Source organism: Physeter macrocephalus, unplaced genomic scaffold (assembly GCF_002837175.3).
Source record: "Physeter macrocephalus isolate SW-GA unplaced genomic scaffold, ASM283717v5 random_1046, whole genome shotgun sequence".
Lineage (NCBI taxonomy): Eukaryota > Metazoa > Chordata > Mammalia > Artiodactyla > Physeteridae > Physeter > Physeter macrocephalus.
Window position 1 is genome coordinate 11278 of NW_021146311.1, and position 13723 is coordinate 25000.

Below are 13723 nucleotides of genomic sequence, written 5' to 3' on the forward strand. Positions count from 1 at the left end.
GGGTGAAATCACGAGGCCGGATTTTACAGCCTGGCCCTTTCCATCCTCCAGCCCCAACCCCACTTCCTCTCCCCAAGACTCCAGGCTTGTTCCAGGCCCCTCCGCCTGTCACACTGAGCCTTTAGGGATGAACCTATAACTGTTACAGGGAGGGAGGCTAGCGTCCTGCTGTACCAAAGGCTTTGCTTACAGATGGTGGAAATTCAGGCGCATTTTCTCCCCAGGGAAACATAAACAGAACGTGAATCCTGTGTATCTAGGCAGGAAGGAATACCATCTCTGGCTAAGAGATTAGTTTATCAGGGAGAGAAATTCACATGGCTTTGTTCTGCCAGGGTTTGTGCCCCTCTGTCTTCCCTAGGCCATCTTGTCGCGTGTGACTCGCTGGGTTTAAGAGGTTTCAGAGAGAAAAGGAATTAGACATGTTCAGTGAGGCCACAGGCCCAGGAGGCAGATCCTGCCTCCTTTGAACAAAAGCTTGCCTGTGATCGGGGTAAACCAAGATGGAGAAGCCACCTGAGAAGGCAGTGAGCTCCCGTCACCTGAGGCTCGTGACCCAAGGACAAACCCCAGGTGTGGGTGCTGGTGATGGAGGAGGGGACTGGACATCTTATGTCTGGAGTCTAGGAAGGTCGCAGTCCTGGGGATCTGCTGTCACCCAGCTCTGAGACTCTGGGCACATTCCTCTCCTTGCTGGGCCTTAATCCCTGCATCTGTGAGATGGAGCTGCACATTCGGCCTGCCTGACTCCCAGGGCTATTATGAGGTTCTAGGAACAGGTTGGGACGTGACACTGTAGAGGGGAAATGCCACCAGGTGAGGGCACAATGCCTAAAGTGCCACCATGGCATTCGTAACTTCCAGCTCGTCTGCATTGCTCCCCTCGGCTAGGAGGTGATGCTGTCAACAGATACGGTGAGCAGAGACGTGGTCACGTCCTCTTCCTCTCCCAGGCAGCTTTGCGGGCTCCAGGGACAGACAGGACCAGGGCCTGCATGTAGGGAACTGGCCTCCGATATGCAAAGAGTTTGCCAGGCCTGGCTGGAAGTTGCAGCTCAAGAGAAGATGTTTAATGCAAGAGGAGGCAGGTCTCTACAGCCTGGAGGAGCTATCTGCTCCTTCCAAGGAGGGGATGAAGGAAGGAGGGGGCTGGGGAAGGAGGAGGGAGGAGTGGGATTAAGCAGCCCGACTGGGCCATCCAGCTTGCTGGCGATGACTAAGTGTGGCTTTGCCTCAGTTTCCCAAGTGGCTTGAGGCAAAAGGGTCCCCAGAGCAGCTCTCCGAGTGGTCCCACGTCAGCTCTGGTACAAGAGTCTACTGCACACCACGATGTAGCCCTGAACGACAAAGACAACCATGGGCCAGGTCAGAGCCCTCACGAGGACCGTAGGACCCCCAGCCACCCCATCAGCCTGGCTCTAAGTTCACGCTCTGCCCCTCTTGCTGTGTGTGTCCTGAGGACAGTCGTTTGCCTCTCTGGGCCTCAGTTTCCTGCTGTCACTTGGGGGTGGTGACAGCATCCGCTTCGCGAGGCTACGATAAGGATGCGGCCAGATCACACGAGCAGAGCCCTCAGTGTGCGGCTGGAGCTTGATTTGTGCTTCCTACATGGTCAAGCTCATCTCGGTTTTATGACCCAGAGTTCAGACCACTGAGTATCTTCTCCAAGTCGAAGTCTCCCCAGCAGAGCCAGGCACTTCCCCCCAAATGTCCCCTGCTCTCTACACGGCACTGCAGAAACTTCCTGGGGGCCTGCTGATCTCTCTCTCATTCATTCATTCATTCATTCATTCAACATATCTTTATTGATCCTCTACTATGAGCCAAGCCTTGTGCCAGGTGTTGGGGACCCAGCAGAGGAAAAACCAGACCCAGTGCCTGCACTTGTGTAGCTCATACATGGTCCAATATGGTAACTATTAGCATCTGGCTAATTCCAGTTTCTTCCTCTTATCCACGGTTTCATTTACCCAAGTTTAACTATGGTCTGAAAATATTAAATGGAAAATTCTAGAAACAAACAGTTCATAGGTTTTAAATGTCACGCTGTTCTGAGTAGCATGATGAAATCCCTTGCCATTTTGCTCTGTCCCACCCTGGACGTGAGTCATCCCTTTGTCCAGCGGATCTACGCTGTATACACTACCTGCACCTTAGTATAGGAAAAACACAGTATTCAATATATACAGGTTTGGTACTATCTCTTTGCAGTTTCAGGCACCCACTGGGGGTCTTGGAACGTATCCCCTGGAGATAAGGGGGACTACTGTACATTTACATTAAGTAAAATCAAGTCAAATTTAGAATTCACCTCCTCAGTTGCACTGACCACATTTCAAGTGCCCAATAGTCACACGTGCCCAATGGCTGATAGTAGCTGCTGCCTCGGACATTACAGATTTCCATCCTTGCAGGAAGTTCTATCAGGCAGTACTGGTCTAGGGACCTTTGACATTGGTCCCAGGTGGCTGGATTTGGGAGCGCCAAGGTGGGTGAGCCACCGACCGTGCCTGATCAGGGAAGTCTTGGGGAAATACCCACTAAAAGCCCCGCTCCAAAGTGCGCTGATTGCTTAGCAGGGTAGATCACCCAGTTGCCTTGGGACCATTGTTCTTAAGCGATGAGGGCATCCTCCTTGAAAGACATCAGCCAGTCCCACTCAGGGGGTGTGAATGGCACAGATGTGGGGCTTGAAGGACCTTGCTTAAGCTTTCTGTCCCATGCATGGCTTACTGAATGAATTAGAAAGAATATTATCCCCACCCAAAGGCTCTCACCTCGTAGACAAAGATCGCAGGGGTGACGTACTGGAGGTTGACCACGTGGGGCAGTGCAACCCCCATGCCCAAGAGAGCTGTACGAGGGAAAGGAGAAATCAAGTTCCGCCTGGAGGCGGTAACGAAGTACCGCCTGGAGCTGGCCATGTGCTGAAGTCCTCACTTGCATGATGACACCGAGTTCCACAGATACGCAGGAGGTGGGAGCTGTTATTATTATACCCACTTTATAGAAGGGAAAACTGAGGCTCAAGGAGGGAACAGAACTTAGCTAAGATCACATAGCTGCTAAACAGCCGAGCCCAGATACACGCACAGGCAGCTGGAATCCCAAAGCCACCCTCTTAGCTTCTGGGCCTAGGAGGTGGGAAGCAGCCGAGACCAAGCCTGGAGCAGGCGTGGGGGGCAGGAGGGGGCCAGAGGGGCCACACTGGGGCAGAGGGCAGAGCTCACCATTGAGGTGGTCCAGCAGGGGCTTCTCAAACACAGCGCCCATGAGTGGCTGCACATGGTCCGTCTGCAGCCACGGAGCCAGGGAGATGGGGACCACAGGCCCGCCCCAGCGAGGGGCCAGGAGAGACACATGAACACACAGACAGACCGACAGATGGCAGAGGCACGGGGGAGGGAGGAGGACAGGTCACCCCTGTCCAGGCTTCAAGCAGAGCTCAGCTACCCCTGGGATCGGGTCAGCATCAGGCCCCTGGGAACTGCTGACTGACTGACAGTCACTGCGTGACCAGCAGGTAGAGCGGCTGGCTTGTTGGCGCCGACCCACAGACAGATCAACTGACCATGGACAGACTGATGGGCCCCCCGACAAAGGAATGCACGGTGGCTGGTGGCCCAGGCACATCATGTGACTGAAATAGTGGCCGACACTGTCTGACACTGGCTTCTACAGATCATTTATTATTGGCCTCAGTGATTCTTGGGCTGAGGGCAGGGCTGACGAGCCATCGACACCCAGGCAGAGTGACAGGACAGCTGACTGACCCCACTGAGGAGCTGAGGCTGACGGACCGGCTGCCCAGCAGACAGACAGCCTGGGAACTGACACTGGCTTCTACAGATCATTTATTATTGGCCTCAGTGATTCTTGGGCTGAGGGCAGGGCTGACGAGCCATCGACACCCAGGCAGAGTGACAGGACAGCTGACTGACCCCACTGAGGAGCTGAGGCTGACGGACCGGCTGCCCAGCAGACAGACAGCCTGGGAAAGACTGACTGTCCGACGGATGGGCTGCCACCTGACCACTGTCCCGAAGCGCCCGGGGAGGAAGCCTGATCATAGCACACATGCATGTGAGCACACATGTTCATGCTGCCTCTCCCCGGGCCCAAGGCCTGCCCCACCCAGTGAGGGGGTCTCTGGAGACCCCAGCCCCATATTCACGTCAATGAAGCCCACATTGGAGGAGGCCACAGTGAGCTGGACATTCCTGAAAGGGAAGCAGAGGGGTTAGGAATGGGGCCTAGTGTCCACCACCCGTGTACCACGCCTGCTGCACCCCAAGCTCCTCTGACTGACACTGTGATGGGTGATTGCAGGCACATTGCACAGAGGAGCACACTGAGGCTGCTGGGTCCAGGAGGCCTCACTTACCCCAGCACAGATGTGGTCCCCCGAAGCCTCACCTTGGACACAGAGAGCTGAAGGCTCAGGTTCACTACCTGGACACGTGGGGAGAAGAGGCTCAAAGGGCACAGAGCCATGTGGGAGCTCTCAGGTGGCCACCAGCTACCCCAGTCTCCCACCCACCGCCCTATTCATTCAGGTGTTTGTGGAGCACGGGCCACTGGAGGAGGTGAAAAACAACCAAAGTAATCAGACAGGATCCTTTCAGAGAGTGGTGGGTGCCATGAAGGCAGAGTGGTGTTTGGAGAGATGGGGGCCATCTTTCTCAGGGTGGTCCCGGAAGGCTGCCCGGAGGAAGGCTGCAACATTTAATCTGAGACCTGAACGATGAGGAGAAGCCAGCCATGCCAAGAGCCAGGGGAAGAGTGCCCTAGGCACAGGGTACCGCACATGCAAATGTCCTGAGGCAGGAATGTCCTAGCACATGGAAGGACCATCAAGGAGACCAGTGTGGTTAGAACAGAGCAAGTGAGGAGAGTGCAGGAGGAAGTGAGGTCTCCTTGAGAGTCGCCCACCCCCTGGCCAGCCCCACGCAGCCCACCTCACCCACCACATCGAGGGAGAAGAGGGACTGGAAAGCCGAGTTGGATGCCGGAGCCAGGACCTCCACGAAGGGCTGCAGCCGCAGTGTGGCGTTGTTGGTACGGAGTGTGACTGTGGGTGTGGCACCCAGCCGCACCTTGAGCACCAGGGGCATGGGCTCAGGGAACTGACGGCCCACCTGGGGAGCAGAGGGGGAGAGAGGGAGGAGGGCACCTGGGGGCAAAGGCTGGGTGGGCTCTTTGCTCATCACTCCTCAGACGCTGATCAAGCCACCGTTGTGCTGTAAGTGCCGGGGCCACGGAGGTGGGTCCACCCCCGGCTCCTGCCCTCAGGGACACCCAGTCTGATGGGTGGTCACATGAAGACAGGCACAACCTGTGTGATCTGTGCCAGGAGGGAGGGCACTCAGGGGCGTGAGAGCGCAAGGAGGCTCCTGGACCAGGTGAGGGTTTAGTCCTCCCTTAGGAGGTAATCCCTGAGCTTGGACTTGAAGATGGATCAGGGAAAGGAAGCAGAAAAGACAGCGCAGGCAGAGGGTACCACTTGTGCACTGCACAGAGGGGAGAAAATGGCGTGATGTCTGGGCAGAAGGAGGGGCCTCGCCGAGACGGAGGTGGTGCAGATGGAAAGGTAGATGCTGGACCCCACGTGGAGCAGATATGAGCCAGCGGAGACCCCCCAGCCCAGAGAGCCTCCCACCCCAATCCCGGGTCTCAGCCCCTGGAATGACCAGAAACATCACCAACCTCAGGGATGAGCTGGGCCAGCGTGGAGGTGTTCAGCGGGTTGTAATCTGACTTCTGAAATCAGCCCCCGACACATGACAGGCTTTAGGGCAGCCACTCCCCAAGCTAGGTCACCTCTTGCCTTCCCACCAACCCCATCTAACCCTTCCAACAGCCACCCTGTGGCCCCAATACTCCAGCTGCCCCACCCACCCACGATTTGGCCTCAGCACGGTCTTCCCAGGCTGGGCCACAGGGCACGTGTACCCCACGTGCCCTGGGCAGCAGGACCAGCTCTCACCAGTTGCCCTGTGATGTCCAGGTTGAGCGCACCAGCCTTCTGCAGCAGCAGGATGGCAGTCAAACAGGTCCTGGGAGACGCCCACGGTTGCCATGGCACCCCTGGTGCCCACGTGCTGTGGCAGCACGAAGGGGGTGGTATCCACAGGCAGGACGATGGGTCTGCCCAGGAGGAAGAGAACAGCCTATGGGGTTGGGGGTGAGAAGGGGGAGAACAGCAGTGGGGCCTCAATAGGCAGGCAGCTCCATGGCAGATCCTGGGCTGTGAGATGCTGCCCAACCCAAGATGCCGCGTGTTGCCAGCCTCACACCTTTGCCTAAGTGCCATGCTCCCACCTGGAAGGCTCTCCCAGCTCCTCTCCCCTCAACTCCCCTGCTCCTTTAGGAATCTTCCAGAACACTAAGGACTCCAGAGGCAACAAGTCCCCAGCTCTGGGCTGACAAGGAGGCACTTACGTTGATATTGAAGGAAATGTAGTCATTGGTGATGGTGGGTGTGTCGATCATGGAGTAGTGGACCTGGGACTCTGGACCAACAGGGCTGAGGCCTAAATGAAACCAGGGTAAAGAACAAAAGATGGCATTCTTAGCATTATCCACCAATGCCAGACCCAGGCCAAGAAAAGAGGCAGGAAAAGGCCCTGTGAGTAAGCAAATTTAAGCAGCAAAATGCACACCCAAGATGCAGCCACTCACAAGCTGTTGACTGTTAGCTGAGATACAATTCTAACCGTTTTGGTTTCTGCTTTCCCAATCAGTGGAAGGCTAGAGAGCCCAAATTAGAAGGAAGGAGAAGTGTCACTTCAGGCACAAATACCCCCTGCAAAAGGCAAGAAAGAACCAGAGAAAAAGAAGGGAGCTCACATTTATCAAGGTCCAGACCGCTGTAGGGTTAGGAACCCTTCACACACACACACACACACACACACACACACACACACACACAGTTTGGTGAGTTCAGTCGTGCCCCGATTGTATACCTGGTCCGTCTGATTCCAAAGCTACTCTCTCTCCACTTAAACACACCCCTCCTACAAGAACTCAGAAGGCACACCCCTTGGGGCCATTCAGTGCAGGAGCACAGCAGTGCCCGCCGCCACAGATCCGTGGAGAGGCCCCCAGGGAGGCGAGCTGAGGACTCAGTTCCTATAAGGGTAGTTCCCCAAAGGCTCAGAATATCCTGATTGGGACATTTGCAAAGGGTGAGTCACTTGTGGGAACGACATCTCTGGACACGACTAGACGGCGTGGCAGGTTAAGCCTCAGCCTCACTGTCAGGGAAGCCCTCTTAGCAAGAGCTCCTCCCCCAAAGACTCTGGATAACCTAGGTTTAAGTGTGCCTGTGTGTGTGTGTGTGTGTGTGTGTGTGTGTGTGTGTGTGTGTGTGTGCATTCAGATTTCTGTCTGATTTTCTACTGTCTCTTCTGGATTTCATTTTATTTTCTCTAATATTTTGGAAATTTATGATGGTAAAAGCAATATATTGATAGTATGACTCCATTTCTACAGATCAGTGGTGTCAAAGATTAAGGTGGGGTTTCCCTGGTGGCGCAGTGGTTGAGAGTCCGCCTGCCGATGCAGGGGATGCGGGTTCGTGCCCCAGTCCGGGAAGATCCCACATGCCACGGAGCAGCTGGGCCCGTGAGCCATGGCCGCTGAGCCTGCGCGTCCGGAGCCTGTGCTCCGCAATGGGAGAGGCCACAACAGTGAGGCCCGCGTACCCCCAAAAAAAAGAAAAAAATAAAAAGATTAAGGTGGGAGGAGCGGAGCAGCACAAAGAGATTTTGGGGGCTGGTGGAATGTTCTCTCTTTCAAGTGTGGTGGTGGTTACATGACCATATGCATGGTTTTTTTGTTATTGTTTTTTCTTTAACATCTTTATTGGAGTATAATTGCTTTACAATGATGTGTTAGTTTCTTCTGTATAACAAAGTGAATCAGCTATACGTATACATATAACCCCATATCCCCTCCCTCTTGCGTCTCCCTCCCACCCTCCCTATCCCACCCCTCTAGGTGGTCACAAAGCACCAAGATGATCTCCCTGTGCTATGCGGCTGCTTCCCACTAGCTATCTGTTTTACATTTGGTAGTGTATATATGTCCATGCCACTCTCTCACTTCGTCCCATCCACCTCACTACAAATAACTCAATTTCGTCTCTTTTTATGGCTGAGTAATATTCCATTGTATATATGTGCCACATCTTCTTTATCCATTCATCTGTCAATGGACACTTAGGTTGCTTCCATGTCCTGGCGATTGTAAATAGAGCTGCAATGAACATTGTGATGACCATGTACATTTATTTGTCAAAACTCATAGAATTGGACACTACCAAAAATACTATGTTTTTAAATGAATGAAAACATTAAAAAATGTAAAATAATAATACATATTTTTGGGGACATACAGAAAATTCTTAAAGTATGGAAAAAATATAACTCAGAATCTCAAATTTATTTCTTTTTCAGGATTTTCTTTTACAGAAATAAACTTTCTCTCTCTCTCTCAAACTGCAGCAAAGCTATATATAGTTTTGTGTCTTTGTTTTCTTGACAGAGTGGTATGATAGCTTACTTAAAAGCAGAAGCTCTCAAGGTAGACTGCCTCAGTTTCTGCATTTGTACAATGGAACTAATAATGCTAGAGTAAAGCTCTTCTAATATTGTATTTTGCCAGGCATATGGCTAAGTAATCAAATGCCTGTTTAAACTATGCTTTTCAATGGTTCCTGTCACTCCACGTTCCATGTGTACATGACTCATGTAAACAGTCCCCTAGGGCTGGACACTTAGGTTTCTTTCACTAGATTTTTTTTAAATTCCTCAAAGACAAGGGCAAGAGCTGTTCTTTGGTATGAACCCAATTACAAGGCATCTTGACAGAGACAACCTCTCTGAGGGAGAAGGGAGAGACTAACGTTTATTGAGTTTATTGCACACCAGGTACCTAACCTGTGCTGTCTTGTAGCAACACATGGGAAAAGTAGAAATTTTGATTCCTATTTTTGGATGGAATGATCAAGCTCAGAGAGATGGAGTGACTTCCCTAAGGTCACACAGCAAGTGAGAAACAGGGCCAGAATTCACACCCATGTCCTTTGATTCCAAGTCCATTTTCCGTGGTCTCTCGATACCTCCTATTAAGATAATATTGGGGTTGGGGCAGTGAGGGGAGTGGGGCAAGTCAAGAAATGTTCCCCAGACCTTGAGCCGGGCTGGGAAGTGTGGACAGAGCTGTAGGTGGACCGGTGAGGAAGATGAGAAAACCCAGGTGAGCTGATTCATGGGGGGCTCTGGCACCAAGCTGAGGATTTTAGACTCAGAGCCTCTGATTTCCCACCTATAAATTGGGGATAATGATGCCACCTCATAGGACTGTGGTTAGAAGTTTGCACAAGAAAGCCAAAGCTATCTTGATATGAAAATATTCACTAAAGAAGCCAGCAAGGATAAACGTGGACCCTGCCAGACAGCCCTCCTGGCTTAACACCAACATGTCGCCCCGCACACCTGTCCCCACACCCTCCATTCCTGCACACCTGTCCTGGGCTGTATGAGCGTTAGATGCAAACCCCTGACTCAAAGGCCGATCCAACGGATTCCCAAGTGCAGCTGCCAACAGTCTGAGGCTCTGGATTTCACAAAGTCAATGACAGTAACACAGAAGAAGCACCAGAATCCCCGGCAAAGCCATCCGGCAGAAGAAGGTGCACTTCAAACAGGAGCAGCTTCAAAACATGTTTGTGAAAAACCAGAGGACGCCCTGGATTATGCTTGGGGATCACTGAGAAAATATTACCCCCCAATCTACAGAGGATGCATTCTTTGATCAGTCTGAGGATAGGTGGGTAATTGCCAGTGTTGTTCTTCAATATTGATAAATACCCCTAAAAAGATGAAGCTGACCTACTTTTGTAGGTTTTAGTCCCATATTGTAAGTTGAGGACCTGCCCAAGCCTTGGTTAGGATGCATAGTTCTAAGCAGACTATGTGTAGGGCTGGGAGCCCCTGGGACTCTGTCAGTAGCGGTGGAGGGAGGTGTGCGGGCAGTGGGGAGGTGACCAGTGATGGATGGGAGTTGGTGGATACAGACCCAGGCTCCTGCCCCTCAGGTGGGATCACACTAGTCATGTTCAACTCAGTCCCCAGTGGGACCCCAGTGGCGCCCTTCCCTCCCTGTCTCACAGCCCCCTCCCTAACCAGTGCTCCCTAGGACCAACCCCCGTTTGAACCACTCGCACTAAAATCCGCATCTCAGGGTCTGCTTCTGGGGGACTAGTGTGACAGTGGCCTTGTCCTGGTACACTCCTAGCACTCCCTGGATAATGAGGATCCCTGGAAAAATCAGGCGTGGAACAAGGCTGATGGAAAATGCAGAGGTGGGGAGCCTTGGCTCTGGGCCCCTGCGGGGTGGTGCGTGGCCCCTGAGGTGGGAAACAGCTGCATGGGCACTTGGAAGCAGAAGAGCTTGAGTTCTGTCGAGGATGTGCTGAGTCAGAGGAGCCTGTGGGACCTCCAGGAGGAGTCCAGAAGGAGGAGGAATATAAGGGCCTGAGCCCTGACTGTGGAGGGCAGGAAGAGAGTCCAGCAAAGAACGTGGGAGATACGGCAGCTAAACCAGGGGAGGATGGGGTCCCTGAATCTCCAGGCAGGGGAGGAAGCAATTGCAAACTGAGATGTTACCCCCCCCACCAACACACACACACACACACACACACACACACACACACACACACACATTCAAAGACTTGTTCTAGAATTTGGAGAGTCCCATATGCCACCAATAATGGTTCAGTCATCCTATGATTGACCTCCCAATAGTGGACCCTGCTGCAAAGCTGGGGTCTTTGAAGGTTCACGGGGGCCCCAGAGGATCTCAGAGGCCCCAGGCCCTCCCCCTGGGCTCCCAGTCTTACCAATTAAAGTGCCCAGGTGGACATTGAAGTCCTGCACCAGGTTGGAGATTCTCAGGCACAGCTGCAGAAAGACAGAGGCGGCCGGGTTAGGGTGGCAATCAGAGTGGGAGGGGGTGAGGCTAGAAGGATCTAGAGCCCTGTCTAGAAGCTCTCCCAACCCAGCCACCAAGGAACCCTTCCTTCCTCCACCAGCCAGTGGGCATCTTCTTGCACCTCCTCTGGGCCCTGGGGATTCAGAGGGGAAGCTGGGGCCTGCGGGCACTGAGGAAAGGGCAGGGGCTGTGGGACACAGCAGAGGTGGCCACAGCTAGGCCCCAGGGACTGAGACCGGTAGCCTGCTGCACTGGGGCCCAGAGGCCAGCAGGTGGAAGGGTGCCACGCACAGTGGGGGCAGGCAGTGGTCAGCCAGCCAGGCCAGGGGACTGGAGTCCTGCGGGGCCAGTGGGCCTCCAGAGAAGTGGATGAAGCTGGGGTCAGTGTGACAGAGGTGAGACAGAGGGGAAACCGCAAGGCCGGGGGTGGCCAGAGCTGGTCCAGGCCAGAGCTGGTGAGGCTGGGCCAGGCAAAGCCAGGAGGCAGAGGAGAGGGCCGGGTCAGGCTGTACTGCCTTCAGCCCTCCAGCCTCAGTGTTCTCATCTGCAGTATGGGGATGCTGAGGCCTGCCTCTTGGGCGTGTGGGATGGCGCACAGTGGGTTGACTTGGTCTCCACTCCTGCCCCTTAAAAGAGGTGGGGGTGGGGTGCGAAGGGCCAGGGAGGGAGAGTTGGCTCCCCTGGGATAGTGGGACCCTGGCCCCGGGGCCACCAACACTCACCAAGTCAACCACCCACAGACAATGACAGGAGCTAAAATAACAACAGTAACAGCAGCACTCACTCTCCCGAGACTGTTGTAAAGTCTCCGCATATGGCAATGCCCTCAGCCTCCACAGCCAGCCCGCCAGGGACTAGGGACAGTCACTCTCTCTGCCTGACAGATGTGGGAGGAGGGGACGAGGATTGGAAGCCAAGTCACATCTGGCTCTGGTGCCCAGGCCCTCGCCCACTCTCACTGTGTTCTCTTTTCACAAGCCACGCAGCCCCGAAAGCACCGTCCCCACCCCACACTCCGGCTCATCCCTGGGGCTGGTCCGAGAAGATGAGCCTCCCTCCCCTGCAGCCCCAAACCCGCGCCCTGCTTGAGTCCCCACGTCATTGCACGGGACCGTTGTCCCAGCCTCTTCCCTGCTCTCATGGGGAAATTGGGGGAGCCCCACGAAGGGCCTTCTACCGAAGAAAAAAGAAAAGCACTAGCAGCCCACCTCCCCCGCGCCTGTGATCCCCCGTTCATCAGCCCAGCCTGGCCGCCTGGAGGTGAGCGACGCCCGCCTTCCTCCGGATCTGGCGGGAGGTCCTTTACCTTGTTCCGCAGCACAGCTTTGATGTGATTCTGCAGCGGGGCCAGCAGCGCAGGGGCTGTGCTGAAGAAGAGACCAGGAAGGGCCCCTGAGCTCCAGGTCGTCACGTTGGGGCCCGTCTCTCCGCAAAACCACAGGTCCCAGAGAAAAGACTATCCCCTCGGCCGGGGGCCACTGATTCCCACGCCACACCCTGCCACGTGCCAGGCACAGTACAGCATGACTGTCCCCACAGAGGAGGAACTGAGCTGCCGAGAAGGGGGTCATTGGTCTCAAGGTTTGGAAGTGGCCGAGATGCGAGAATGAGGCCAGGCTCGGGGGAGACAGAGAGTGTTGCAAAAGCCGGACACGGCCACGTCCTTGGCCAGCTGGCCTCATGGCCACTGAGCCCGGTGAGGCAGGGGTGGGGCTGGCGGCCCGGGTCTGCTTCTTGCGTGGGCCGCATTTCTCTGCGACGCACCTACTAAAGTCCCTTCCTCATTGAGAGGTGGGTCTGAGTCAGTGTTTCTCTGTGCGGATCCATTGGAAATCACGGTTCCTCCGTCTCCTAAAATGCTGACCGTAGCCACTTCCCAGTCTCACTGAATGGCCTCCTGGGGAGGTGGGAAGATGGCACCTATGTTCGCAACAGCATCAAACTCTGGGCTTCCGTCTCCCCGTCCATGAGCCACGAGCAGCCCCTGCCCATGAGGATCGTGAGGGGTCGTGGGGGGTTGTGAGTTACACGGGCTGCTCATGGGACCCCGGTGGCAATAGATTTACACCCAAGCCTTCTCTGAGGAAGAAGTCCAGTCTTTTTGTAAATGTCACACCCTCTTAAGTCTCTAAAGTACTCAACCACCACACAGTGAGCCCCCATCCACGGGCGGGAGGGTGTAGACCTAATGCAGAGGAATTTGCAGCGGTGGGGTTTGTCAGGCTGCCAGGGTTTGAACCCGTTTGCCAGCTGTGTGACCTTAGGTAAGTCACTTAACCACTCTGCCTCCGTTTGCTCTCCTGTAAAATGAGGGAAATGCTTCCACCTACCCGGTAGGACTACTGTGACATGATGCACAGAAAAGGCCCAGAGCACACCCAGCACACAGCTGGTGCTCTGGAAGTAGAGCGGCTGTCAGTTTTAGATGCCAACAGGAGCAGCCACCTGACTCACGGGGAGAACCTGGTGGGTCCCAACCCCTCCCTGGGCCTCAGACTCCTCACTTCTGCAGGGAGGGGCAGCCCTCTGAAGTCCCTAACAGTGGCTGCCAGCCCAGAGTCCCTCCCCATATAGTATGTTAATGGCCAGTGTGCACTGTCACGTGGTGCAGGGCAGTAGTGGGGACATGGGCTCTGGCCACAAACTCACTGTGTGACCTCAGGCAACTTCCTCCCCCTTTCTGAGCCTCAGTGTGCTCAGCCATAAAATAGGTGTGATACTGAGG

General features: G+C 54.5%; 1 protein-coding gene across 1 annotated transcript; it reads right to left on the reverse strand.

Annotated features, from left to right (window-relative positions):
• Window positions 1–717: 717 nt before the first annotated feature.
• BPIFB2 (BPI fold containing family B member 2) lies at window positions 718–12365 on the reverse strand (the record flags this gene model as incomplete). Its single annotated transcript, XM_028486520.2, is given in 12 exon segments — window positions 718–1337; window positions 2778–2854; window positions 3231–3294; window positions 4175–4220; window positions 4385–4452; window positions 4968–5138; window positions 5707–5760; window positions 5987–6044; window positions 6046–6170; window positions 6442–6533; window positions 10907–10967; window positions 12305–12365. Coding segments are annotated over 12 exon segments (919 nt in total), but the record flags the coding sequence as incomplete, so codon positions are not given.
• Window positions 12366–13723: the final 1358 nt, after the last annotated feature.